Source organism: Nyctereutes procyonoides, unplaced genomic scaffold (assembly GCF_905146905.1).
Source record: "Nyctereutes procyonoides isolate TBG_1078 unplaced genomic scaffold, NYPRO_anot_genome, whole genome shotgun sequence".
In the NCBI taxonomy this organism is placed as follows: Eukaryota; Metazoa; Chordata; class Mammalia; order Carnivora; family Canidae; genus Nyctereutes; species Nyctereutes procyonoides.
Window position 1 is genome coordinate 22,396,717 of NW_026575128.1, and position 25,536 is coordinate 22,422,252.

The 25,536-nt window shown below is 33.2% G+C and overlaps 1 protein-coding gene across 2 annotated transcripts in view; it reads right to left on the reverse strand.

Moving 5' to 3' along the window:
• Positions 1 to 25,536, reverse strand: part of PPP1R12A (protein phosphatase 1 regulatory subunit 12A) — a 137,494-nt gene that overhangs the window by 27,087 nt on the left and 84,871 nt on the right. For both annotated transcript variants that reach the window (XM_055341753.1, XM_055341752.1), the window contains exons 9-17: positions 21,691 to 21,812; positions 13,994 to 14,209; positions 12,062 to 12,156; positions 11,324 to 11,428; positions 10,222 to 10,389; positions 9,652 to 9,828; positions 2,704 to 2,794; positions 1,152 to 1,352; positions 745 to 913 (exon numbers count right to left, since the gene is read on the reverse strand). In XM_055341753.1, coding sequence (XP_055197728.1) covers positions 745 to 913; positions 1,152 to 1,352; positions 2,704 to 2,794; positions 9,652 to 9,828; positions 10,222 to 10,389; positions 11,324 to 11,428; positions 12,062 to 12,156; positions 13,994 to 14,209; positions 21,691 to 21,812 — 1,344 coding nt within the window. The remainder of the gene's footprint in view (positions 1 to 744; positions 914 to 1,151; positions 1,353 to 2,703; positions 2,795 to 9,651; positions 9,829 to 10,221; positions 10,390 to 11,323; positions 11,429 to 12,061; positions 12,157 to 13,993; positions 14,210 to 21,690; positions 21,813 to 25,536) is intronic.

Genomic DNA, 25,536 nt, shown 5'->3' on the forward strand with positions numbered 1-25,536 from the left:
AAAAAAAAAAAAAAAAAAGAACCAAAATACTTCTGACCAAAATAAGTCAGCTGAAAATTAAGAAAAATTTAATTTTCTTAAGTTTATCCTATATGATGACTGGTATCATCATGATTAATACTATGAGATTTTCCTTTAAAATATAAAATGTCTACAATTAGAAATGATTTCATGTGGTACCTATCTCTGATTTAAAGTAGGAATTTACAAAATTTAAATACAAAGTTTATATGAAATAATATGAAATATTAATAGTGATCATCAATATGCCAGCATTTGGCTGAAAAAAGAAATCTAGTTATCAAGAAATAGGCATTAAAAACAATTCTGTTTTAGCAAGGACATGACACATGTAGGTGATTTTAGTTTAAAACATTTCACACACAAAAAATTTAAGAACTATGATTCACACAATAGGCAACAAATAACTTAAGACACTAATAAACTGCTGGGAGAAAGAGTCTTCCACCAGTTCTTCTATACTGACTTGTTTCTATGTTGGTGGACATTAAAGATTTTTGTGAAGTCTTGAATTATAAAGATATATGTATCAATGCCAGACTACGTAATTTTTTACTTTTATTTTCTACTCTTCTCATTCTCATCCATCATATTCTCTAAGAATGGCAGAATGACTCCCAGTTTAGAATGTTGTTTCTTTTCTGTTCAACTATAAAAGAAAAAAAAATAATTCAAAGGATTATCTGTAGAAAACATAGTGTTTTCAAAATTTGGTCTTCTTACCTCTTTCATTTTCTTTTGTTAATCCTCTGGAATAAGCAGAAGTTATACCTACAAGACTATTTGGCCTGTTTAGTTGACTGGAAGCATAGAGTGAACTGCTCATGGTAGAAAGTGAAGAGGATGGAGTGGTTGAACTTGAAGTTGATACTGGTCTGTAACGCTGGTAAGTCTGTGAAATATTAAAATTAATATCCATTTAAAGTATTAAACAGTTAAAAACACATAAATACTAAGGTCATTTGAAAGGAAAAATAATGATCTAATCATCTCAAAATAATTCAGATTTCCAGTTAAAATCCTTCTTAAGTATTTCGTATACGGTCTGTTGGTATATAAATCTTTTGTATTTTGAGTCACATGAACTATTCATACCATTTGACCTAGCTGTGTTGCTGATATACCATTACCTCATCATATGTTCTAGAGTACTTCTGTTTATATTCATCTTCTCTAGATGTTTCGGACTCCTTCTTTTCTTCTTGCTTCTCTTTATCCTGTTTCTCTTTTTCCTCTTTTTCTTTTTCTTCATTTTCTTGTTCTCTGGTTCGGGTAGAACGATTTCTTCCTATTGTTTTTTCAGCTTCCTGAAGATCAGTCAATGTTACTCCCTGTACACAAAAAAGGTAAATTTAATCATGAGAGGCATTACAGCTTATTTCAAAGAATATTTTATAAGTAGACACATTTAATATGAATGTATTAAAAGTCAAATACACATGTCTGGAACTGGTTTGAAAATTGAAACACAATTTCTATCTGGCAAGTCACATTCATCCTACGAAGAAATTATCATAAGCAAGCACAATAGGTACTGGGAAAGACATAAAATGTATGTAAGAAATAGTCTCTATATTTGAGAAATTAACAAAAACAAAGGGGAGATGACAGAAATATCACATGAATTCCTAAGAAGTTCAGAGAAAGAAGGAAAAACTGATATATACATTGTTTATATACTGAATTTATATGTATTTATATTTTATGTATATATTTGCAAAGATAATTTTGGCAAAGAAATAATTTTTGAAGGATAAGGCTTGAAGAACAGGTTGGATTTCAAGAACTAAAGGTACAAAGACAAAAAAAAATGTTAAGATCGTAGCAAATAGTTCAGCTTGAAATGTGAATAAGAATAAAGATCAAGGAGTTGAACCATTGTTCCTCAACCATAGGAAAGGATAGACACAAGGTGATATATTAGAGATAACTAGAACAGCAAAGAAGTTAAGGAGATGGCAACTTAGATTGAGTGACATGTTCTTCATACCTGCACATTAGCTGTTTGAAATATCTATAACATAATAGACCTATTCCCCTACAAATATTCATAGAATTAATAATTACCAGGCATATTGATGAACACTTACTGAATTATCTGTGCCAGATACCATCTTTGTGCCAAAAAATAATATTCAAAGATACACAAAGGCATATGTTAATTAGATTAAATATAATATTAACACTCTGACCATATACAAAAGGCTAGGGGAGGATTACTAAAGCAATCTTTATTTACTTATTTTTTAAAGATTTTATTTATTTATTCATGAAAGAGAGAGAGAGAGAGAGAGAGAGAGACAGAGAGACAGAGAGAGAGACAGACACCCAGGCAGAGGGAGAAGCAGGCTCCATGCAGGGAGCCCAATGTGGGACTTGATCCCAGGTCTCCAGGATCACAACCTGGGCTGAAGGTGGCGCTAAACCGCTGAGCACTTGGGCTGCCCCAGCAATCTTTAAGATTTACATGCATTATACAGTGGCATAGATAGTTTTTTTCTTTAAGTTTTTAAAATCTTATTGAAGTAATCTCTACACTCAATGTGGGGCTCAAACTCCTGACTCCAGCTCTTCTGACGGAGCCAGTTAGGTGCCCTAATGACATCAGTATTTTCACAGAGAAGTGAAAAAGAGAAAGGCAATTTATTTTGGAGCTTTATATATGATACACATTAAATATACCTGTGTTGATCTTCTAGACTGTCTTGCTTGTCTAGATCTTGCTTTTCTCTGGGATTCAGACTCTTCATCTCTAACAGGAGTGAGGTATGATCTATAGTAATAAGTAAGAATTGTTAGTTGGAGATACATGTGAATAACTATATATGAACATGTGAATGAATATAATAAGTTCAGCATTTTATTTTTTTTAAAAGATTTTATTTATTCATTCATGAGACACAGAGAGAGAGACAGAGAGAGAGAGAGAGAGAGAGAGAGAGGCAGAGACACAGGCAGAGGGAGAAGCAGGCTCTCTGCAGGGAGCCCGATGCGGGACTTGATCCCGGGTCTCCAGGATCACGCCCTGGGCTGAAGGCGGTGCTAAACCGCTGAGACACCCATTTTATGGGTTTTAGGAAGTTTTCAAATATGGTTACACATCCATTCAAAAATTCAAGGATACACTCTGATAAATTTTTGATTGGAAATAATCATATTAACTTTTATTTTTCAAGTTCTTCCTAACACTTTTTTTAAAAGTCATGCGACATCAGTCCCCTGAGCCCCTTTATTCTTTCCCTGCAATACCATGCTAGATGATATGTGAAGTTATCTGGGTGAACTCTAGACTCCCAATGTCTTTTTGGGTACAATGATAGGACTGAAGGCACCATTCAACACATGGGATGGGATGACTACACCCCCTACATTCCTACCACTGTGCGTTTATTAATGATATTTTTGGCAGACATCATAGTCTTGTTCACACTTTGAGTTCTCTAGAAAGTCCAGTGTTTTATACATAAATAAATTGCTTTAGAATCAACATCTTACTTCTGGGGACTGATTTTCTGATATAAAGAGGACTTCGTATTTATCTTCACTACATTTCATCTGACACATCGAGCCCAAGTTCCACCCTGTCATAGGACACGCACCATTTCAAAAGCATGCAATCTATGTCAAGAGAGTAGTAATCAATTAATGAAGAGCTGAATAAGCAAAGATAAGACAGAGCCCTGCAACACAACAAAAAGCTTTCCTCCAATGATTAATATTATTTGGAAAGTTCAATCATTAATAGTTTATGTAGTGATATTACCATCTAATCCACATTTCCAAGAGAACCCTTGGAAGTAGAGTATCTCTATTTTCTATGCTGTTTATTAAATCTATCTAGTTTATACCACTTTGCTCCTCCCCTCTAAATTCTATGTTTTAGAAGAGCTGTTTAGTTTTGGTATGCTTTCCAATTTGTAATTCTTCTCTTTAAATTCCCTGAAACTATACATATATCATAGCAAACTTCAGAATTTATTCCTGGTTTTATGCCTTATCTTTTATTGTTTCTATCTGTTCTCTAAAGCTCTAAGTTCAGAGAGTATAACACATCTCAAACTCTTTAGAATCATTTAATTTCTTCAAAATTCTTTCAGAAAACCCCATTCCTTTTGATTTATCTTTCGTTTCCTTTGAGCTCTTTATTTTTTAGAAATCTGTCTCTCTAAAACTAGAATACATGATTCATCATTTCTAGGATTAACCCTAAGATGACAGACAAGGTCACCTGTCATCCAAAATCCCAGTTGCCTCAATTCCATCAATTAACTCTTACTTATTGGTTAAAGTTATTTCTAAAGGACTGGTTTTCTGTATTGCTTCTATTCTAATTACAGACAAACTTTACTCAAGGTAAGTCAAGAACTTCTCTAGAGGGTGTTTTTGACCGAGACATCCAACAGATTTAGAGAAAGATGGAAATTCTCTCCCTACTTTATTTTGGCTTGTTTTTATCATCTGGTTTGAGAAAGTATCACCTCTTTTCTCTATTTGGTTGAATGACTTATGGCACTATTTCATAATGAAATAATTTAATGTTTTTCTCTTTCTCCATATGTTCTCTATCTTGTTTTCACCTCTAGGTTTCTAGACTATCCTGAAAGATTATGTCTTTTTGGTATCATAGTAGCACTACATATAACTCCTAAGTCAGGCACACCTCATGAAGCATTACAAGAGCTGTATCTTACTAAATGTTTCTACTAAAATACTGGTATTGATTTATGTTTTTAAACCTAAAATTTTAATTAAAGAATTAAATGTCTAATTATTTGTTTTCTGTTACTTTTAATTTGACCTCCTAAAAGCACAGGGCAAGAAAAAAATTCACTAAAGAAAACATTTTAGTTATCAGTATTTCATTTGTTTGACTTTCTTTTGGAGATTCTGCAACACATAGCTTCCATCTCTACCAATGCACAGATCTGAAGAGATGAGCGTAACTGGTAGGATACCTGCCCTCTTGACGGCCCACAATGCTCAAGCTACGCTAAACTTAATACTACTCTTTCATCCACTGTTTTATAATTTTCACTATTTATCAACTTTAAGCTTTTTATTTAGACATAACATACTAAAAAATAGATATAACTAATACTATTTTTATAACAGGTCTGATGATTTTTCTAGAACAAGTAATTTAAAGGTGAAAGAGAAGAACAATAAACTTGTTATTATAGTTTCAGTTTAAGAAAATTATTCTGGAATATAGTGAGGAGCTTGTTTGTGGTAGAAGTTGGTTATATGGATTTGGAAAATGCTATGCATTCTAACCTTCTCTAAGAAAAATCACAACATGTTAAAGGCTCTGAGAAAAATGGAAGGAAGAAACCTGTTTAACTTTATGCATTTCCCAAGATTATTTAAGTAGAAAATTTGCGGTATACCTATTACATGTGGAAAAGCTCTCTGTGGAACATCAGCTTGGAGAATATGTCCCGATGGCTATTTTTTTAGTCACTCATTTAGTATTTATTTATGCATTTACATGCAATTTATTGCTTTTGGGACTTCTCCAGGATGAGGAAAAGAAAACGTAAAAGGAGATGAAACCGAAACGTAATAGCAAATCTGGTTAAATAGAAAAACTTTAGAGCAGCTTAGGTGGCTGCACATTATCACTTTAGCATTTCAGGAGCTGCTCTGAAAATAAGCATGAACATGGATTTCTGAATCTGATTCCTCTATGTAATGGAAAAAATTTTCATATTTAGTTTAGAACACGGAAGTCTGCATTGCCATTTGCCCTTTTAATCCCCATGGCAAACAGAACTGATCAACCATTACGCTCTATTCAAATGAGCCTCGATTTTTTTCAACAGTTTCAAGTTGCCATAAAAGTTAAATCTATTTAACATACCTATTTTACAATATACAAGTACAGGGGGTAAAAATTACTAGATAGAAGACTTACAGTATCTGTTCATTTAAATTTTCTATATATTTCCTCCAAATTAGCATAAAAATCTAGCTAATCAATTTGTAATACATAATGTATTTCCTACTAAGAGTCCTCATCTCATATTCAGCCTTTCTCCTCTCCTGGGGCTCCTATATAGAGCAGACCTCTGCAAACAAAATGTAGAGAAGAAAATGAATTCATATATTTTATGTGAATTTAATTAATAGAGATGACCATCAAAAAACAGAATTTATCAGTCAAAATCCACTGCTGTCTTAAATTATTACATACATATCATACCATTAAACTGGATCTCTTTCTTAAAACTACCTAGGGTGCATAATTTTACTCCTTAGTAGTTTTAAATTGCTTATTATTTTCTGAGCAACTGAAAGGTTATTTTTTATTTATTTTTAAATTTTTATTTATTTATGATAGTCACACAGTGAGAGAGAGAGAGGCAGAGACACAGGCGGAGGGAGAAGCAGGCTCCATGCACCGGGAGCCTGACGTGGGATTCGATCCCGGGTCTCCAGGATCGCGCCCTGGGCCAAAGGCAGGCGCCAAACCGCTGCGCCACCCAGGGATCCCTGAAAGGTTATTTTTAAATTAAGAATTTTCTATTAATTCCAATGATTCTATATATTTTTAATTTCACTGACTTTTAATTTTTATTTTTAAAAAAGATTTTATTTATTTATTCATGAGAGACAGAGAGAGAGAGAGAGAGGTAGAGACACAGGCAGAGGGAGAAGCAGGCTCTATGCAGGGAGCCCGATGCGGGACTCAACCCAGGGACTCCAGGATCACGTCCTGAGCCAAAGGCAGAGGCTTAACCACTTAGCCACCCAGGCATCCGTTTCACTACTTTTTTTTTTCCGTTTCACTACTTTTTAACAAAAGATTTACTGCAGAGAGACACACACACACACGAGAGAGAGAGAGAGAGAGAGAGAGAAAACACAAGGGGAGGGGCAGAGGGAGAGAGAGAGAATTCTAAGCAGACTACCCACTGAATGGGGAGCCCACTGTGGGGCTTGCTTTCATGACCTTGATATTATAACCTGAGTCAAAATCATAAGTAGGATGTTCAACTGACTGAGGCACCCAGGCACATCAATCACTGACATTTATTAGCTGAAATATTTATTTATAATATTTATATTTTGGGTAGTCAACAATTTACATTTCTAAAAAACTGAAAACCGATCCTTGTTTTCCATTTAGCTTTTTTCCTTGAGGGAAGATAAACGAGCAAATGCAAGCAGGCTGAGCCAAGGGAAAAATGTGGAAGAAAAGAATTATACAAAGCAACAGTTCATGTAAATTCATGCTGCAAATATGAACTTATTAGTAAGATACTGTTTTGTAGTTTGAAAAGGCTGTAGAACTAGAAATATTTAAAAAATGAAAAGAATTTGCTATCATGATCCATCTATTTGAAGCTAGCTTCTCTACTCCCACTCCTCACCACCATTAACCCATTGAAAATATTAATAAAGACAGAAAATCCTCATTCAATCTTGACCAATAAAAATAACAAATCAGGAATACTATGGAATGTAATAGTGAGTATGGTAATTTTACATAATATCTGAGTATAGATGTAAGGTTACCTAAAAAGGAATATATGTATTGACTTATTTTTACCCACAATATATATTTAAATACTAATATATACATCTTGAGGACAAATATCCACCCATACACATTTCAAAACCATTACTGAAATTTAATTGAAAGACAAACAGAAGACCAACAATGTTTTCAAAACTGCAATTACTTGACATGAAACAAAACATCAACATTAATAATTATTGCTAACATCATTGAAACAAAGTAAGACAAATATCTCTAATATATACCAGAAAAATGTCAATAGACACATTGTTTCTTATGCTATTAAAATCTGTTCTGTCCTATTAATATCTCCAAATATTTAATTCTCAATCTTTAATGTCTTCTAGGATTAATTCTAAAAAGTGGAAACTCAACTCTCTCCAACAACCTTATAATAAAGAAATCTGAGGTTAAGAATCATACTTTGCTTATTTTGAAACAACTGATGATTCTGGGAGATATTCATTAGGCTTTGTCACTGTAAACACTTTTAAAAGCATGGAATTCTATAAATAGAAAGTATTCTAGAAGTTAAAAATTATAAAATAAAATACCTCTTTTTACAGAAAAAGAAATTCTGACCTGGAGAGCACTCTAACCTTAGGATTAAAGCAGAGAGCACTCAAAGGAGTAAAAGACTAAGGATGCCTCGACCTTTTTTCTTTCACTCCCCCTAGTCCATTAGCAAAGTCCTCACATTTTTTTTTCACTATTAATGAATGATGAATGCCTATGATCCGCTAATCTCTGTTGGCTATATGGCCTTACCTGAAAACACCTCAAAAGTCTAAAACTAACTTAAATTTATAGAAAAGTGAAGTATTAAATTATGGTATGACCTATTCTGGTATTCAAATCACCAAATGTTAACTGCATATAATGGTTTTATAGAAGTATCATTAAATTTCATCATAAAAATAGAATCAAAATGTAGACATATTGGTAGAAAATAAAGATGCAAATATAGAAAATAATTAACATTTACAAATTTAATGTTTTATTTTTCATATATTCACCACAAATATTACTGTAAGGATATTAATACGACAGGCCATGCACTTTGCTGGCACCAGAGACAAAGACTAAAGACTATATATGAATACTACATGCCAGAAAAATGACAAAGTTAATCTGGTTGGTATTTTCATTAAAAAAAAAAAACAGTTATGTAGCTAATTTAATTTTGAAAGAATAAAATATAGAAATGGTTACACTGAGTTTCCTAAGACTTCCTTTTTCTTCAAGAGGAAAAACAAAATTCAAAGCCAGGAACTATGCATGATATAAACAGAAAAAAACAGTTGACTGATTCTCCTGGAATCTTGGGCTTTGTCTTAGTTCTCATACTAATTAACTAAATAAAAGTGGAAAAGTCACTTAAAATAACTCTGGGTCTTAGTTTCCTTCTGTAAAGCAAGGATATCACAGGTAAGTTCCTTTCCACATTTATGATTCCGAAATACCAATTAGCAGCAGCAAGAAGTGTGCAATGCTCTTAACATTTAAGCACACAAAATAAATTCATCAACTATTTAAGCAATTTAATTAATGAGTACCTTTTATGTCCTATTATTAAAACTAAATGAATGTATTCAATGTTCTTAAAAATTATTTGGCTTACATGTATGCCTAAAAGACCTTTCTTTAAGAGAATCTCAGAATCTTAAAATCTCAAAAATAAGAACAAAAACAGTTAACATCCACCTAAGTTTTTAATAATTTGGAAATAGAAGAATGAAAAATCTGTTTTTGTCACATTAGATCTAGTCTTCCATAAGTCTGATCTGATTGGGTGTGTTTAGGTGTTCATCACAAAAATACCTTGAATTAAAACCACCACTAAAGAAATGAAGATGGCTAAGAAGACTACTAAGTATCTGGCTCACTGCCTTAAGATAAAAACATCAATTCTGTCAGAGGGAGTCACTAAGCTGAAATGCTAATAATTGCCTATTATATCAATCTGCAAGTTCAGAGCTGATACAGATTATTTCATTTATTAACTTACTGAAGAGATGGTCACCAACTTGACAAGATCAAAAAACAAAACAAACAACTTTCATCACTGGGCAAGATACATCAGCAGTCCTGTGAGGACCTTTACACACCTGCGTCTCTCCCTGACCTCTGATGTGGAGGAGACAGTGCCAGCAGTAGTTGTAGTCAGGGTTGTGGTTGAGGCTGCAGCATTTACAACAGTTGGAGCAACAGGGATGGTCAATGCCGTAGGAACACTGTCCTTTTCTTTTTCAGTACTATCCTCAGCCCACAAACGATTTGAGGTACTATCGCATCATAAGCAGCAACACAAAAAGAGAAAAGGAAAACAGCTAAACAATGAAAGCACTTTCTAGCAGCCAAAACATGTGACTACAGGGATGGATTTTTTTAAGACACATGGCAAGACATCTTTCAACTATGAACCAAAAAGCTCACCCAGAGCTGTTAAAGGAGAAATTTACATTTTAAGTAGCCTGATTCAAGGAAAGTTAATAATTCAGGAACTTAATTTTTTCCCCAGACATGCATAATTGCCTCTTTTGGAACCAATTTTTGCTTGTAAATAATTTTAATGAGGTAAATGAAAAAATCCAGAGCCCCACAATCTTCTAAACAAAAATGCATGCACGTACATAAGCACACAATAGGCTTGAACACAAAATGTATCTGTGACTCACCTGCTTTGTGTGCCTGCTGAGGAAGAACCCGTTGTAATCTTTGTAGTAGTGCTTGTGCTGGAAAGCAGGCTTTTCTGAAGCCCAGCTGCAGAGGTAACTGTTGGTGTTGATGTGGTGCTTGGAACACTAGAACTAATCAAATCATCTGGTCTTCTACCAAAGGAGCAACTAAAGGAAAGAGTCATATCTATATAGGATGTGTTTATATGTGTATTCTATAGTTAATGTCTATATATTATACAGATTCACAAGACTAGGAAAGATCTAAGAAACTGTGTTCCTAAATACACCACCAGCTCCAGCACCAAGAGTTGCATCTACAACTTGCTAGGAGTCTGGATGATTTCACTAATTTGGTAGTGTATCATTTTACTGCCTCCCCCTCCCTCAAAAAGGACTCAAAGATGATCTGATCTGGAACTGTTTTTTTTACATTCCTGGAACTGTTTTTTACATTCCTGGAACTGTTACAGATCATGTGGTCACGCCAGGCTGGGTCTGAGAAAAATAGTCAGGTTTGGTTTTATCAAAACCTTAACCAGGGAAGGTTAAGATGGATCTTTTTGAAGAAGAGTGTTTCAGTAATGAGGCATATCCTTAGGAGTGACCCATGCCTATATTATACTTGTTCATCTTTTACTCTTCTTTCTGGCTGCTTTTAGCAGAGAAATATTTATGTCCCCCCCCGCTCCTTCAATGTGATATTATTCCCAACATTTTCATTCAAGACATTTCCTTATTTCTGAGTTCTAAGAAAAGTGGAAACTTCCAGGTCACTAAATAATGACCAGATCACTGAAGACACTGATCTATTTCAACTGCTCTAGTCAATTATATAAGGAGTTCCTTTTAAATACGCTACAACCTAAAAGATACTTCTAATATATAAAATCTAATTAAATATATATACAATAGGAAGACATAAATAGAAGCAAATTTTCACCCATCTTTAAATATATATTCTGCCTTTAAGTGATGTTTTATTTAAATAACAAGACATATTTGTTAAAGCATGTATTTTCTCAATGATATTGAGGGCTCCAAAAAATTGCCTCATATTTTAATAAAATAATACATGAAAGTTACTTAAGAATTATATTACCTTTTATGGTAAGTTGAACCTTCATTAACTGAGCTATTCTTTTTGAGATCATCTTCCCATTTTCTTCTTGTATAGGAACTACTTGTTCGCAAACTTGAAGAATCTCTGCGAAAAGAACATCCTTCAAATTCTGGTATATAATTTTACAATAGAATTAAGAAAGCTGTATATGAATAAACATTAGTAGAAGCAAAAACCAGTAAAATCCTTTGGGAAAACATTTTGGTACATTTACTTTTTCTTTTTTTAAATATTTTTTTCATTTATTCATGAGAGACACAGAGAGGCAGAGACATAGGCAGAGGGAGAAGCAGGCTCCCCACAGGGAGCCTGAAGTGTGACTCGATCCCAGGACCCTGGGATCACGCCCTGAGCTGAAGGCAGATGCTCAACCACTAAGCCACCCAGGTGTCCCACTTTGGCATATTTATTAAGAAGTGAAAGTAATTCCAGTTCTAAGATTCTATTCCTAGGGTATATTCCTAATTATAGGAGGGGAAATTAAGATTTTACGGAAATTTTACTTATGATCACAAAATATCAGAAATTTAAATGTCCGCATTTGGGGAGGAGAGAGGGCAGAGCAAATCCCAAGCAGGCTGAGCAAAGAGCCCGAGGCGGGGTTCATGTCACAACCCAGAGCTGAAGTCAAGAGTTGGATACTTAAGCAAATGAGTCATCCAAGCACCCAATAAAGATTTCATAGTAAAAACATAAAGCAAATTATAATGAATGCACCTGTTTTCTTTCTCTTCAATGTCAGATGTACTGGCTAGTCGTCTTGGTATTGTAGGCGCAACATACGCAAGCCTAGTTCCTTTACTATCTTTCTCCTACACAAAGGAAAAAAAAAAGGAGTAAAAACAAATCTGTGTGATATTAGAGGAGCTGCTAAAAGTATTAAGGAAAGAGTATTCAACAGTGTACAATTATACAACCATCACAGTTCACTTTACTGTATGTTTCCAAAGTTCCTAGCTACACTTTAAAATTAATGTCTATTAATAATACTATAAACACTAAAAGATAGCCTATTTAAACCAATTTTCTTTTCTTTCTACTTTAATCTAGATTTAGACAATATTTTAATATAAGGAAAAAACTTCTTCTACACTTTAATGACTTTTTTTAAACTTCTATAACAGATTATGTAAGGTAGTGCAGTATAATAAAGTAAACTATTCTTATTTTTCCAGAGAAATAAGGTCTCAAATATGGTTGATGGGTTAAGTCTCAGTTATTTATGTTATGTAAGTTATTTACTACTTTGATGTAACATTAAAATATTCAGAACGAAAATTACTTAGATTATACTTATCGAAATCAGGTTGAGACTCTAGTAGTAATGGCATCTGATATATTCCCACTATACTGGCATCAAGTACTTGGAAAATAATTGGGCAATCAATTTATAAAAATAAAAAACATTAAAATTACTTGATGAGAAATTCCATTTCTGAATTTGATACAAAGAAACACTTTTAAATAGAGGAAGGAAACTATCTGGAAAAAAGTCGAAGCACTAGAAATGCAACAGAAGATAAATAATCCAGCTAAATAAATTATCACTGAATGAACTGTGGTACATTCTACTTGATATAATTTATAACTTAATACTACCTTCCAAATATAGTTATTAAAACTATTCATCAGAAAGAGGTTGCTTTTGATGTATCAGATGAAATAGAAGATAAAAAATTACAGGTATTAGATGAATGGACTCTATGAGTATAATTACATTCTGGAAGAAATAAATAAATTCTAGAATAAATGCCCCTTAATACATATTATTGCAGGCTTTTAAGTAGGGTGAAGTTTTTTTTGAGTATAGTCTCATAATTTAATTTTTGGGTGAATACATCTGATCTTCCCATACTTTTAGAGGTGAACTTCATTTTACTGCACTTAACAGAAATTGTTTTTACAAATTGAAATTTGTTACAACCCTCCATCAAGCAAGTACATTCCAGCATATCCAACAGCTTTTGCTCACTTTGTATCTATGTCACAAATTGTCACAATATTGGTGATTCCCACAATATTTTAATATATTTTTTTAAAGACTTATGAGCAGGGGAAGGGCAGAGAGAGAGAAGGAGGAGAAGGAGAAAGAATCTCAAGCAGACTCTGCACTGAGGGTAGAGTCCTCATCATAAGCTAAGCCCAAACCGAGAGCCAAACACTTAGCCAAATGAGCTGCCCAGGTACCTCCAAGTGTTTTCATTATTATTATATTTGCTGTGGCGATCTCTGATCAGTGATTACAAACTGCTGAGAGCTCAGATTATGCTTAGTGCTTTTTAGCTTTAATAAAGTATTTTTTAATTAAGGCATGTATATTTTCTTTAGACATAATGCAACTGCACACTAAGTGACTATAGTATAAATATATTTTTTAAATACAGTGGGAAAGAAAAACATTCATCTGACTTGCCCTATTGTAGTGGTCTGGAGTCAAACTCACAGTATTTCTGATATATGCCTGTAATTCCATATGGACATTTCTTTAAGGTGGGTATATTTGTATTATCATGTGATTCATTAAGTCAGGTGAATTAAGTTCATACACAGATCTAATAATGATATATAGTAGAAAATTCATTGGATTTGATGTTCCTAAAAACCAAATTATTAGAATTTTGATAGAAATCAGATTGTGAAATAGATTACCTTTTCTTTATTATCCAAAGAGGAGGAAAGCCTGGGACTTGAAGCTGAACGCATAACACCTGCAGTGTCTTTGTCTTTCTGAGCCTCTTTAGATGCTGTGATTTCTGCAAGTGCGCCATAACTGCCAGTCTTTCTAAGTCCTAACCTCCAAGATGCAGGAGACTCATCCTTTCTCTCTTCTTCTTTGGGAGAAACTTTTGTAGCTGAGGTTGGAAACTGTTTTTATTTTATTTTTAAGGAAAAGAAAAAAAATTATCAAGACTAATCAATCCTAAGCTGGAAATGACAAGTTTACAGATAATATGTTTCAAATTATAGTTAATAGTTTCAGGAGAAACACTTTTACTCAGTAGGTTAATGTCTTAGTAAAAAATGTAAAGATCTAAAACTGAAAAAAAAAAAAAGAACTACCTTTCCAAAAGTTAGATTTAATAACACACTCCACACTTTATATCACACAGAAAAATTATGATGCAAATACAGAGAACAGAAATGAGCACACCATAAGGACTATAAAACCATGCATCTTTGGAACCAATATTCATATTAAACTTGTTATGCTGTAACCTAATATAAATCCTTGCACATAGAAATGCCTCACCATAGATTTTTCACCCTTATTGGGCACAAGAACAATGCCAGTTTTGCGCAAGCCCTGCCTCCATGATGCAGGATCTACTGATTCCACCACAGGCATGATGGGAGCAATGAAATCATACTAAAGCCAATTAAAATAAGACAGGTAAAGAGATAAAGATTGAAAGCATAAAAACAGAAAAGGAAGTTATGATCAAAACACACTTTTTTAAAAAAGAATTTTATAACAAATTAAAACCCAATAACTGGGTAATGATCCAATCTTAAAAGTCACTGGGAACAAGTTCTAGTTTTAGCATGAGAGAGAGATTCTGAAAGAATCTAATAAAGAAATTTCTAAAGCAGTTAAAGGCACACGGAGCAGATAACGTTGCAGTATATGAATGAACAAACTATTGCGCTTGAATTTTGATTTTATTCATTTATATACTTGGGTTAAAACATTTTTAATTCAGCATAATCAACAAAAAGTAATAACTGATCTTCCACTTATAATACTTAATTCAGTATTTTTAATACCATAGCCTTAAACTTATTACTTGATTTTACCACCAAATGCTAATTTAAACATTCTAACTAAAAACTAATTTTTTGTACAAATACTTTCCAAAAGCCCTAAAAATGAAACATGTGGTACCTTTAACTAGTTCATTTCATTAACTCACAAAGTTTAAATATTTAACCACAATTAAGAATAGATGGGTAAATATAATAATTAACTAATTCCTATAAGCATAGGATATGGGTAATTTAAAAAACCCACTTTTTTCCATAGTTATTACCAAAGTTGTCTATAATTAAGCAGTTTAAGAGAGCTTGTTAAAGCACCAGGATGTCAGAAGGCTATTTCATAGACAAAACTATTGTGTAAGATACTTCCTGTAATTAATTCCTATCAATAGGGTAAAAAAAATAGACTCATGATATACCGCATTCCTCAGTTCCTAAAATGTGCATTGAGGTATTCTAGGGTGCCAGAGTAAAATCACAAAGGCACTGTAAGATATTTTAAAGTTTTGAGAAAAAGCACAGTGACATCTGTTGGACGTTGCACAAACTGCCATTGTTAACTTACTTGCACTTAACTACTTAATAAACAGAACAGAGGTACTTGTTTTGGCCAAGAGGCACTGTGAAAAAAATTAATAAAACATTAAGGGTTCCAATGACCGAGAAAGTCCAGGGACTTCTGTAACATTTTATACAATAATACAGGCACTGAGATGATTGGTTATTGATTTCTGAGCCTGAAGTCATAGAATTCAGGAATAGGGGTTGGTAAACTTTTCTATAAAGGACCATTTATGAATTTTAGGTTTTGCAGACCACAGAGTCTCTGTTATAACTATTCATTTACACTGTTGCACAAAAGCAGCCACAGGTAATACATAAGTGAATGAACGTAGCTGTGATATAATAAAACTTTATTTAGGCACATTGGAATTTCAATTTGTGTCACAAAGTATTCTTTTGATTTTCTCAACCATTTAAAAATATTAAAACCCTGGGCAGCCCGGGTGGCTCAGCGGTTTCGCACCGCCTTCAGCCCAGGGTGTGATCCTGGAGACCCAGGATGGAGTCCCACGTCGGGCTCCCTGCATGGAGCCTGCTTCTCCCTCTGCCTGTATCTGCCTGCCTCTCTCTCTCTATGTTTCTCATGAACAAATAAATAAAATCTTTAAAAATAAACAAATCAATAAAAATATTAAAACCCAAAATGGAAATAAAGGTACCCCCTCCATGATAAAATAGGTAACCTAACATTTACTGAATGTTACAACAGAAGCTAACATTTAATAGATGTTTACTCCTGTCAGGTTCTAAGCTTAAAAGTGCTTTTGATGGGCTATCTTATTTAGTCTTTGCAACCACCCAATGAAATGCTATTATTCATGCATAAATAAAATCTTTAAAACAAAAACAAAAAACAAAAAAAAAAAAAGAAATGCTATTATTACTGCTGTTTTAGAGTTGAGAAAGATGAGGCAGTATTATTCATTTTGAAATGGACATTTGTTGCACTGCAATGATTGATATACCTCCACTCTGCCTATTGTGAATTTGGGTTTAAGGGATTATGTGTTTCAAAGCTCCTTTCAATTTTATTTGGTCTGTATATGAACATCTCTGAAATACTCAACTACACCTGCTCCCTGACACTCTTCTTTTGGTTTTTTTAACAGGGCACTGTTTTGACTTTCTTACTCTTCTGACCACCCTCCTTCTTGGTCTTCGTGCTGTTGTTAGCATTGTCCTGCAACATAAGCATCTCAAGAGTCTGTTCTCAGATCTCTCAGCTTCCTTTTCTACTTCCTTCTCCTGAGGGTTAGGAATAGGGTCTTCTATCCTTCCTCAAGCTAAATATTAACTGTACTCAGCTTATTCTAAAATTTATCTCTAGTTCAGTCTGACTCCTAACTTCCCAGCCCTGAATTTCTATTTACCTGGAGAATGAACCATATAGAACTACCATTAGAACCTGAAACTCGACATATTTAAAATCAAACACCTTTATTTCCAAACTGGCTCTCCCTCAGTTCCCTATTTCTGTTAGCAATGATAAATTTCTTCAATTCCCTATATTTGAAACTTCATAGTTATGTTAGACTCCTTAGTCATTTTCCCCCATTTATAAATTAGGTGCCAAGTCTCTGAATCTCCTCTCCTTTATAAGACCTCTGCCACTTCTGTAGTTTATCATCTTGGGCAACTTCAATGACTTTCTAATCAATCTTCTCTGAATTAGCCTCTCCTCAAATACACCTGTATGTTGCTGCCAAAATATATCCTATAAAGAATAATTCTCTCATGGCCTTGCACAAACATTTTCTATGGTTCTCTACTATCTATCAAACTACAAAAATGTTGCCAAAGAAATCAAGACATTCCATAATCTGGCTTTATTTTTCTGTTTTACTTTGTATATGTACCCTAAAATCAACCAAATTTCACAACTTATTTTTTCCTACAAAATATTCCACATTATCCCAACTTTGCTCACATTGTTTATCTTCTCTTCCTTTCAGTAAACTTGCAAACTCTCCTTCTTTCTGTCAGCTGAAATACTATCTACTCATTCAAGATCTATCTCAAATGTTCTAATTTTATTACCTCGAATCAAATATGATCTCTTCCATTTTTACTTTTTTCAATATTTATTTAACTGAGAGAGTGAGAGAACATGTGTGTGTGTGCATGCACTTGGGAGCAAGCACATGTGGGGGGTTGGGAGGGGCAGAGGGAAAGGGAGAGAGTCCCAAACAGGCTCTGCTATGCTCAACTGATTATGCCACCCAGGCAACTCTCTCTTCCATTTTTAAGCCATTATTCTACATTTGTACACTCTTACTGGCATACATCATATGCCCACAGTACATAGTTTTTTTTTTTGTGTGTGTGTTTTTCTTTTTTTCTTTTGAATCCATGAGAGACACAGAGAGGGAGAGGTAGAGACATAGGCAGAGGGAGAAGCAGGCTCCATGCAGGGAGCCCAATGTGGGACTCGATCCTGGGACTCCAGGATCACGCCCTGAGCTAAAGGCAGATGCTTAACTGCTGAGTCACTCAGGCATCCCAGTACATAGTTTTTTAATTTAATTCTTATTATGCTTAATTGGACCCAATCAAAATATGTAATTCCAAGAAAATTCTGAATTTTTACCATCTAGTAAATACAGTTTACATTTATCAGAATTTACGTGTCTACAGCAAAATAGCAAAATAGGTAATATTTTTCAGAGATCCCAACAATATTTATTTTGATTAAACAGAGTATATAAACTTACTGTTAAAATTTCAGTTTACTTATTATTATTATTTTTTTAGATTTTATTTATTTATTCATGAGCAACACAGAGAGAGAGAGACAGAGACACAGGCAGAGGGAGAAGCAGGCTCCATGCAGGAGCCCGACGCGGGACTCGATCCCAGGTCTCCAGGACCACGCCCCAGGCTGCAAGCGGTGCCAAATCGCTGCGCCACCGGGGCTGCCCTCAGTTTACTTATTATTCGGTTTTTAATAATCTCTACACCCATTGCAGTTTTAAACTCATGACCCCAAGATCAAGAGTCACATGGTCTCCTGACTGAGTTAGCTAGGTGCCCCTATGGTTAAAATTTTAAATCATATACCAAACTGATAATTTTATAGGAAACATCTCTACAAATCAAAGTCCTGGTGTCACTGCTACATAAACAGTTCTTTAATATTAGCTGAAGAGTTAAGAACTTAAGGGAAGATCATTTAAAAAGAATGTATCTACATTTCTCTGTAGATATCCTGAGTTATTAGAGAATATAAATGATATTTAATGTTGTTATAGAGCTTCCTGTTTTGTGATCTATTCCTTGCCGTGAGTATGTGCATGTTTATGCACTGGTGGAGAAAGCAATAAAACTGAAGATACCTTTGTCTAAATATCAAAACCAGAGTAGTGAGTAGGAATCTAAAAATAGAGCTCTTAACTACAAAATTTTTTAAGATGCATTTACAGATTAACAATTCATCTAAAGAAATTCACCTGTTAGGTCTAAGTAAAGGAAAATTCTTGAAACTAAGTTAGAAAACATTAAAATGCTAAATTAACATAGAAAGTATCACTGAACATAACAAGGTTTAAAAGTCTTACAAAGGGCAGCCCCAGTGGCCCAGCGGTTTAGCGCCGCCTTCAGCCCAGGGTGTGATCCTGGAGACCTGGGATCGAGTCCCACGTCAGGCTCCCTGCATGGAGCCTGCTTCTCCCTCTGCCTGTGTCTCTACCTCTCTCTCTCTCTCTCATGAATAAATAAATAAAATCTTTAAAATAAATAAATAAATAAATAAATAAAAGTCATACAAAATAAGATTGTTCTATCCATTAAAATAATACTTCAAATTATTGTATACATGACTTTATTGATTAAAATAAAATTTGGCTACAAAACCTTAAGAATAAAGACTAAAAAAACATAATCTTCAAAGTAAGCTATGATATCTGAAATTGAAAACAAAATGGAGTTTCTCAATATGCAAATCATAGAAGCAGATGGTTATTAGATCAATTTAATTACAGAATCAGAAGTAGTTCTGAATAAGGATTTTTTATAGGAAAAGAGGTTACTGGGGTAACTCTAACAGTTATTATTACTCTAACAGTAAGTTATAACTTTAACAGTTATTAAAAGTTATTACTAGCAATTAAGTTATTAAATTTGGGGCTATGCTTGAGAAAAATATAATTGATCAAAAGAAGTCTAGTGCAATTACTGGACTATAGTAGGAGACTGCTTAAATACTCAAAAGAATGAGAGCCAGTTAGTTATTTGTGGCCAGATATTTCAAGATGAGCTTTTGGGAATTTCTCATAATCCTGTAATTTTAACATATATTAAATTAAAAGAGCTAAAGTCTGGTACTCATTGAAGAAGTATACAAGGGTTCTAGAATTAAATAAAGTTTAAAGCAGCCTATGATGACTCCTGTTATAGCATGATAATTATCTTTAAAATTCTGCAATTACCCCTGGAGGATTTCATTTTTAAGAATATATGATTATTATCATGTGAATATAGCTTCTAGCTGAATTCAGGAAGCACTCAGTTCTGGAATACAGAAGGTAAGATAAATCATTCGCATCATTTCCTGATATTCAAACTGTACCAGTGAAATCTATACATTTCTACCACTAAGAATCCACATTATCTCTTTCCTCAGTAAGAGTTTTAGAAAAAGATTATTACCAGCAGTATGGATTTTCAAAAAATTCTCTAGTTTATTATTCTAAAAGATTCATATTTTCACCATTTGGAGCCAAATCCAAAGATCAAAAATGTCGACAATATAATAGAAACACTATAGGGATTTAAAATCAGTCCTCAAACCCATGCCAACCAAATAATGTCAGATAAGCAACAAAATAAGAAGTCCAAAGGCAGAGACATGACAGTTAAACACAATGTGCAATCCCTCAGTGGACCCTTGATTTAAAAAAACAAACAGAAAAACATTAGTAGGAGGACAATTGAAAAAATCTTGACTAAGGTTTGTATATAATAAACATAGATAATAGTATTATATCATAGTTAAATATTCTAAATAGGATCATTTTAGTATGAGAATGAAGGAAAATGCTTTTGTATTTAGGACATTCATACTCAAGAATTTAGGGGTAAAGAGTTATATTGATTGCACTCAATTCTTAAATGTTTCCACAAAAAAGTGTGTGTGTGTGTGTGTGTGTGTGTGTGTGTACACAGACAGGGAAATGAGTATACTCATTAAAGATAAGTATGGGTTGGTGGAAAGAGGGCTTTAAAAAGAGACCAGTGGTAAAAAAAAAACAAGATAAACTAGAACAATGCCCATAATCTTTAATTTGGGTTATAATAACTACAGGTTTCAGAGTAGCAGGGAAAAGAAAAATCTTTAAAAAGATGAACACACTAATTGGAAAGCACTGTTTGGTGGAGAAAAGGAGCAAAAAGATAGAGAACAAATTGGAAACAGAACAAGGGAGAAGAGGAAGAAATGAAACTAACAATTTGAGAGTGCTTAGTCAATTAGCCAGGCTCTATCTCTCAACCAAAGTCATAATGCTAATTTATTTTCTCTTTGTTTATTATTTTTGTTTGGCTTTCTCCTGATAGATAAGGAAGACCGTAACTTGCGCAAGGTCCGTACAATTAATAAGCAGTGGTGTCAGGAGTGGATCTCTGGTTTATTCGACATCAGATATCATACTCTTACTGGCATACCATACCTGCATGCCTGGTGCTTTGTACAGAGTTAGAAAATCTAGATTCTAGCTGTCTCCTTGATTTTTGGTAGTATTTTCTGTGCTTAATTCACACATATGTCAAATTATCAAAATGCAACTTTACTGAACAGGGATAAAGAATATAAAACCCATGTTTCTCAGAACTTCAAAAGAAATAAAAACTACCACAACCATAAGTTTTCATGTGCAAACTAATACTTTCTCAGTCAAATTAAAAATAAAAATATATTCTTATTCTCAACCTTAAATATTTTTGGAATAAACCATAAAAATTTAAGAACTGTCTTAATGCTTTGGTACTTAAACAGAGTATATGTATTTTTAACAAACACAATTTTAGCTTACCTTTTTCATAGGTGACGTAGGGGTTGCCTGACCAGATGACACAGGTGTTGTGACAGCCACAGGAGCCGCTGGTGTACTAGAAGTATTGGCATTAGTTACGGAAGCCATGGGCTTTGTCTTATCTATTACAAAAACACAAAAAATATTGAGTAAGATTCAGTATGGATTGTTTCAATGCTAGAAAAATAGTATTTTATATTTATTTTTGTTTAAGGTTTTGTTAATTCAAGTCTTTTCTATTTTTCTCCCTTATAACAAGTGATTTTTTTCAAGGAGTTTCTAGAAATGTTTCAATATGTATGCTGAATAAATAATAGAACATGATGACACACAACAAAGCTTCTAAGAATAAAAAGTAAAAACAGAATCTGACTAATATATTTAACATTATAGAAATATAAAAAAAATGATACTTAAAAGCTGAGCGCATGAATACAGCATAACTAAAAAGGTTACGAGAACAAACCTCAAGTGTCCACCATCCAATTTATCATTATTAATATTGTTAAAGCCCTTCTATTAATTTGATTTCAATGAAGAATAAAAATTTCAAGTCCTAGAGGAAAAAAAAGCCCAAAAGCAAAAATATGCTTCCCTTGTTATTCCTTCAACTACCTCTCAAATTTATAAATCATTTGGAAGGAAATTAAACTTTTGGTTGAGTTCCTATTTCCAGCTCATTTATGAGGAAAAAAAAAAACACTTGTAAAAAACCAGTTTGGTAAATACTTTATGAAAGAAAATTCAGCAAAATCATTATTTTACATCAAATAGTTTCCCAAGGAAATAACCTTACAAAAAAGTAGTAAAAGAAATAACTTAGAAGTTGTCAAATCAAGCTGTAGCTCTACAGGGAAATGACTGTTTTCTCAAGCTTGCCAAATAAAGTATGATAAAACCTTGATGATATTAAAAGAATGAGACAGAGGGATTAATTCTTGAGATAGAGTCAAATTTTCCTGGCAAAACCAACCACTAGCAACAGGAAGAACAAAATTATCATGGTACAATGTTTCAGAGGAACATTTAAAGTTAGATCAGTGAGAAACTGAGCAGTGATTGGTATGCTTAAACTCCAAAGGAGGAATACAATGCAACTTGATGGCAATTAGTTCTATTTGTAGTTACAGAGCAGTATAGTTTATCATTAAAAAAAGAAAAGGAGAAAGAACTAACCGTTTATAAAGAACTATCCAGATCATTTAGTCCAATTTAATAAGCAAGGAAATTTCAACCAAAGAGGTCAGGAGACTTGCTTGTTAATGGCAAGACTGGCCTCATCTGAAGTCTTATTTGTTTTATTTATTTTTTTGTCTTGTTTGTTTTAAATAGTTCCCCAAAGCCCAACATGGAACAGTGAATTAATTATATAGAAGGGGCCAATTAAAAAAACATTAATAACAAAATCTCAGAAATTTCTGTGAGATGTTTGGATTCTTGAATTCTACTACATAAGTAGTAAAAAAAAAAACAACTGATATATTAGTTAAAAGATCCAGGGACTAGTTCTGGCTTTCTTGTGCACACATACCGTGATCTGATTAGTAGTGATACATTCTACCACAGATTGGGGGACAAAGCATGTCTCAAAGGGAGGAGAGTAACTACATAAAAAAATAACTTTAAAACTTGTGGATATCTAAATCTAAATTTAAATTTCAATAATATCATTTCAGCTTCTAGTTTTCATAAAATGAACAAAAGAAACAGCACAAATTTAACTGAAATGATATTAGGTAAGCATGTGTATTAATCTTATTTAAATTAGCAGAGTTGAATTTTATAAAATTATTATGCAAAGTTAGCACTTTACTACAAAGCATTGTTATACAGTACCCATATAAAGCAGGAAAAATCTGAGAAATCTGAGATTACAGTGATATCTGAGATTAAATAAATTAACCACAGATGCAACTACTCATAAACCAGTCCGTCCATGTTTTTAAAAACTGTGCATGCCCATTCTCATATAATTTACTTTTATAATTAGAAATATTTTAATTAGCATGTCATAAAAGCAAATTATAATATTCAATGACTGCTCGGTTGCTTTATTTTCCAATTTTACCCATACTCTCACCAAAACAAAAGATATGCAGATTTATCTCCCAGCAATATGACAGCAATAAATTAAAAAATTATATTCCTGGTGACTAAAATCTAGCCATTTACAGATCTCAAAAACTCTTTGTGGTTTTACCAAAAAACAATTCAGTTGTAGAGTTAGTAAGCTTCAAAAAAATAAAGGAATTTAAAACACACTACCTGGCAACAAAGCTAGCCTTTATCTGTTTAACATTTTGTTTTTAATGGGAAATAGATAATGAGTATCTTTTCTGATATGTTCATTTAGTAAATTTTAGCTTCTGCATTTTCTTACAGGAAATATTTTGCTGAGCAAAAATAAAATGATCTAAAACTGTTATTGCTGTGTCTAGAGGAAATAAGGAAGCCCAAGAAATTCTAGAGCTTCATATTTACTGATGACCACCATACCGATCCTGATAAGGATAAATTTTTTTTTAATCAAAAATCTTAATGGAAATGGGACTATTTTTTCTGATAAATTTACATGTTAAAACATCAGGCTATACAACTCAAAAAATGGCAGTAAGGGAATTTCACATTGGTCAGAAGATATGAACGATTAACTGATGCACAATAAGAAAAAAATGTTATTTAATAAAAAGCGCTCTGAGTTGGTAAATTGAACTTCGATAAAAACAAATGAAAAAATTTAAAAAAAATAAAAAGCACTCTGATAAATAAAATGTATAAAAACATGTAGGTCAGATGAAGCAATGCAGAAACCATACCCTTGATAATAAAAAGGAAAAGAATGTAAATTGTGATAAAGACTTTGTAAAGAAATCTGGCAACATCCATGAAAACTGAAAGTGTGACTAAATAATTCAATATTTAAGTATACCTAGTAGAGAATCTCTTACCTATATAAAGAAGCAATTGTACAAATGATCACTATGTCACTGTCAACAATGGAAAAATGGGAGTAAGATAAATTTTTATCAGAAGGGAGACCAATGTATTTAGTGAATACTATACAACAACTAAAGGTAAGTTATGCAGGTAAAGATACAGACAGATGTAAATATATCTAAAAAATACAACTTCTGAGTGAAAACAAAAAGCAAGTTGCATAACAACTCCTAGGTATAAAAATAAAAACACAAAATTGTTCTATAATTACTGTATTTTACTTCTGAATGTATGAGATGAGAATGTAAAAATAGAATGGAAGATCAAAGAGAAAACTCAAGGTAGTTACTGACTTTGGCAAGAAAGGAAAGGGAAGCAGACTAGGGCTCATGGTTAAAGAAGACAACTGTAATTTTAAAATTTTATTAAAACAAAAATTTGAAGCCAATATGACTAAATGTCAACAACTGTTCATTCTTGGTAGCTGGAATATGAAGATGTATTATACTTTCCTGTATCTTCAACATTTCTCGAAACAAAGCAAATTTCGCCACACCCCACAGGAAAGTATCTTGACTCAGCCTCAAATTTCTAAAATTTTACTATCATTTAGCAAATATTTGGGATGATACTGGGATCAGCTTCCTGGGTTTCCGGGCCTCAGAAAGTATTAGGAGCATTCTTGAATTGCTGGGAACCCATTTATACCCTAATCTGTACCATCCTAAGAGAACCTTCACCTTCTTCAAACCTAAAAATACAGTTCAGCAAAACGCAGAGATGAATAAGAACCTCCAGGTCATTAGAGAACAATAATCCACAACTATATTCAAGTTTCTAATACTCCCTGAAAGATAATTTACTGGCTTGTCAACATCTGAACAAGTAGCAAATCAGCCAAAAAGTTTC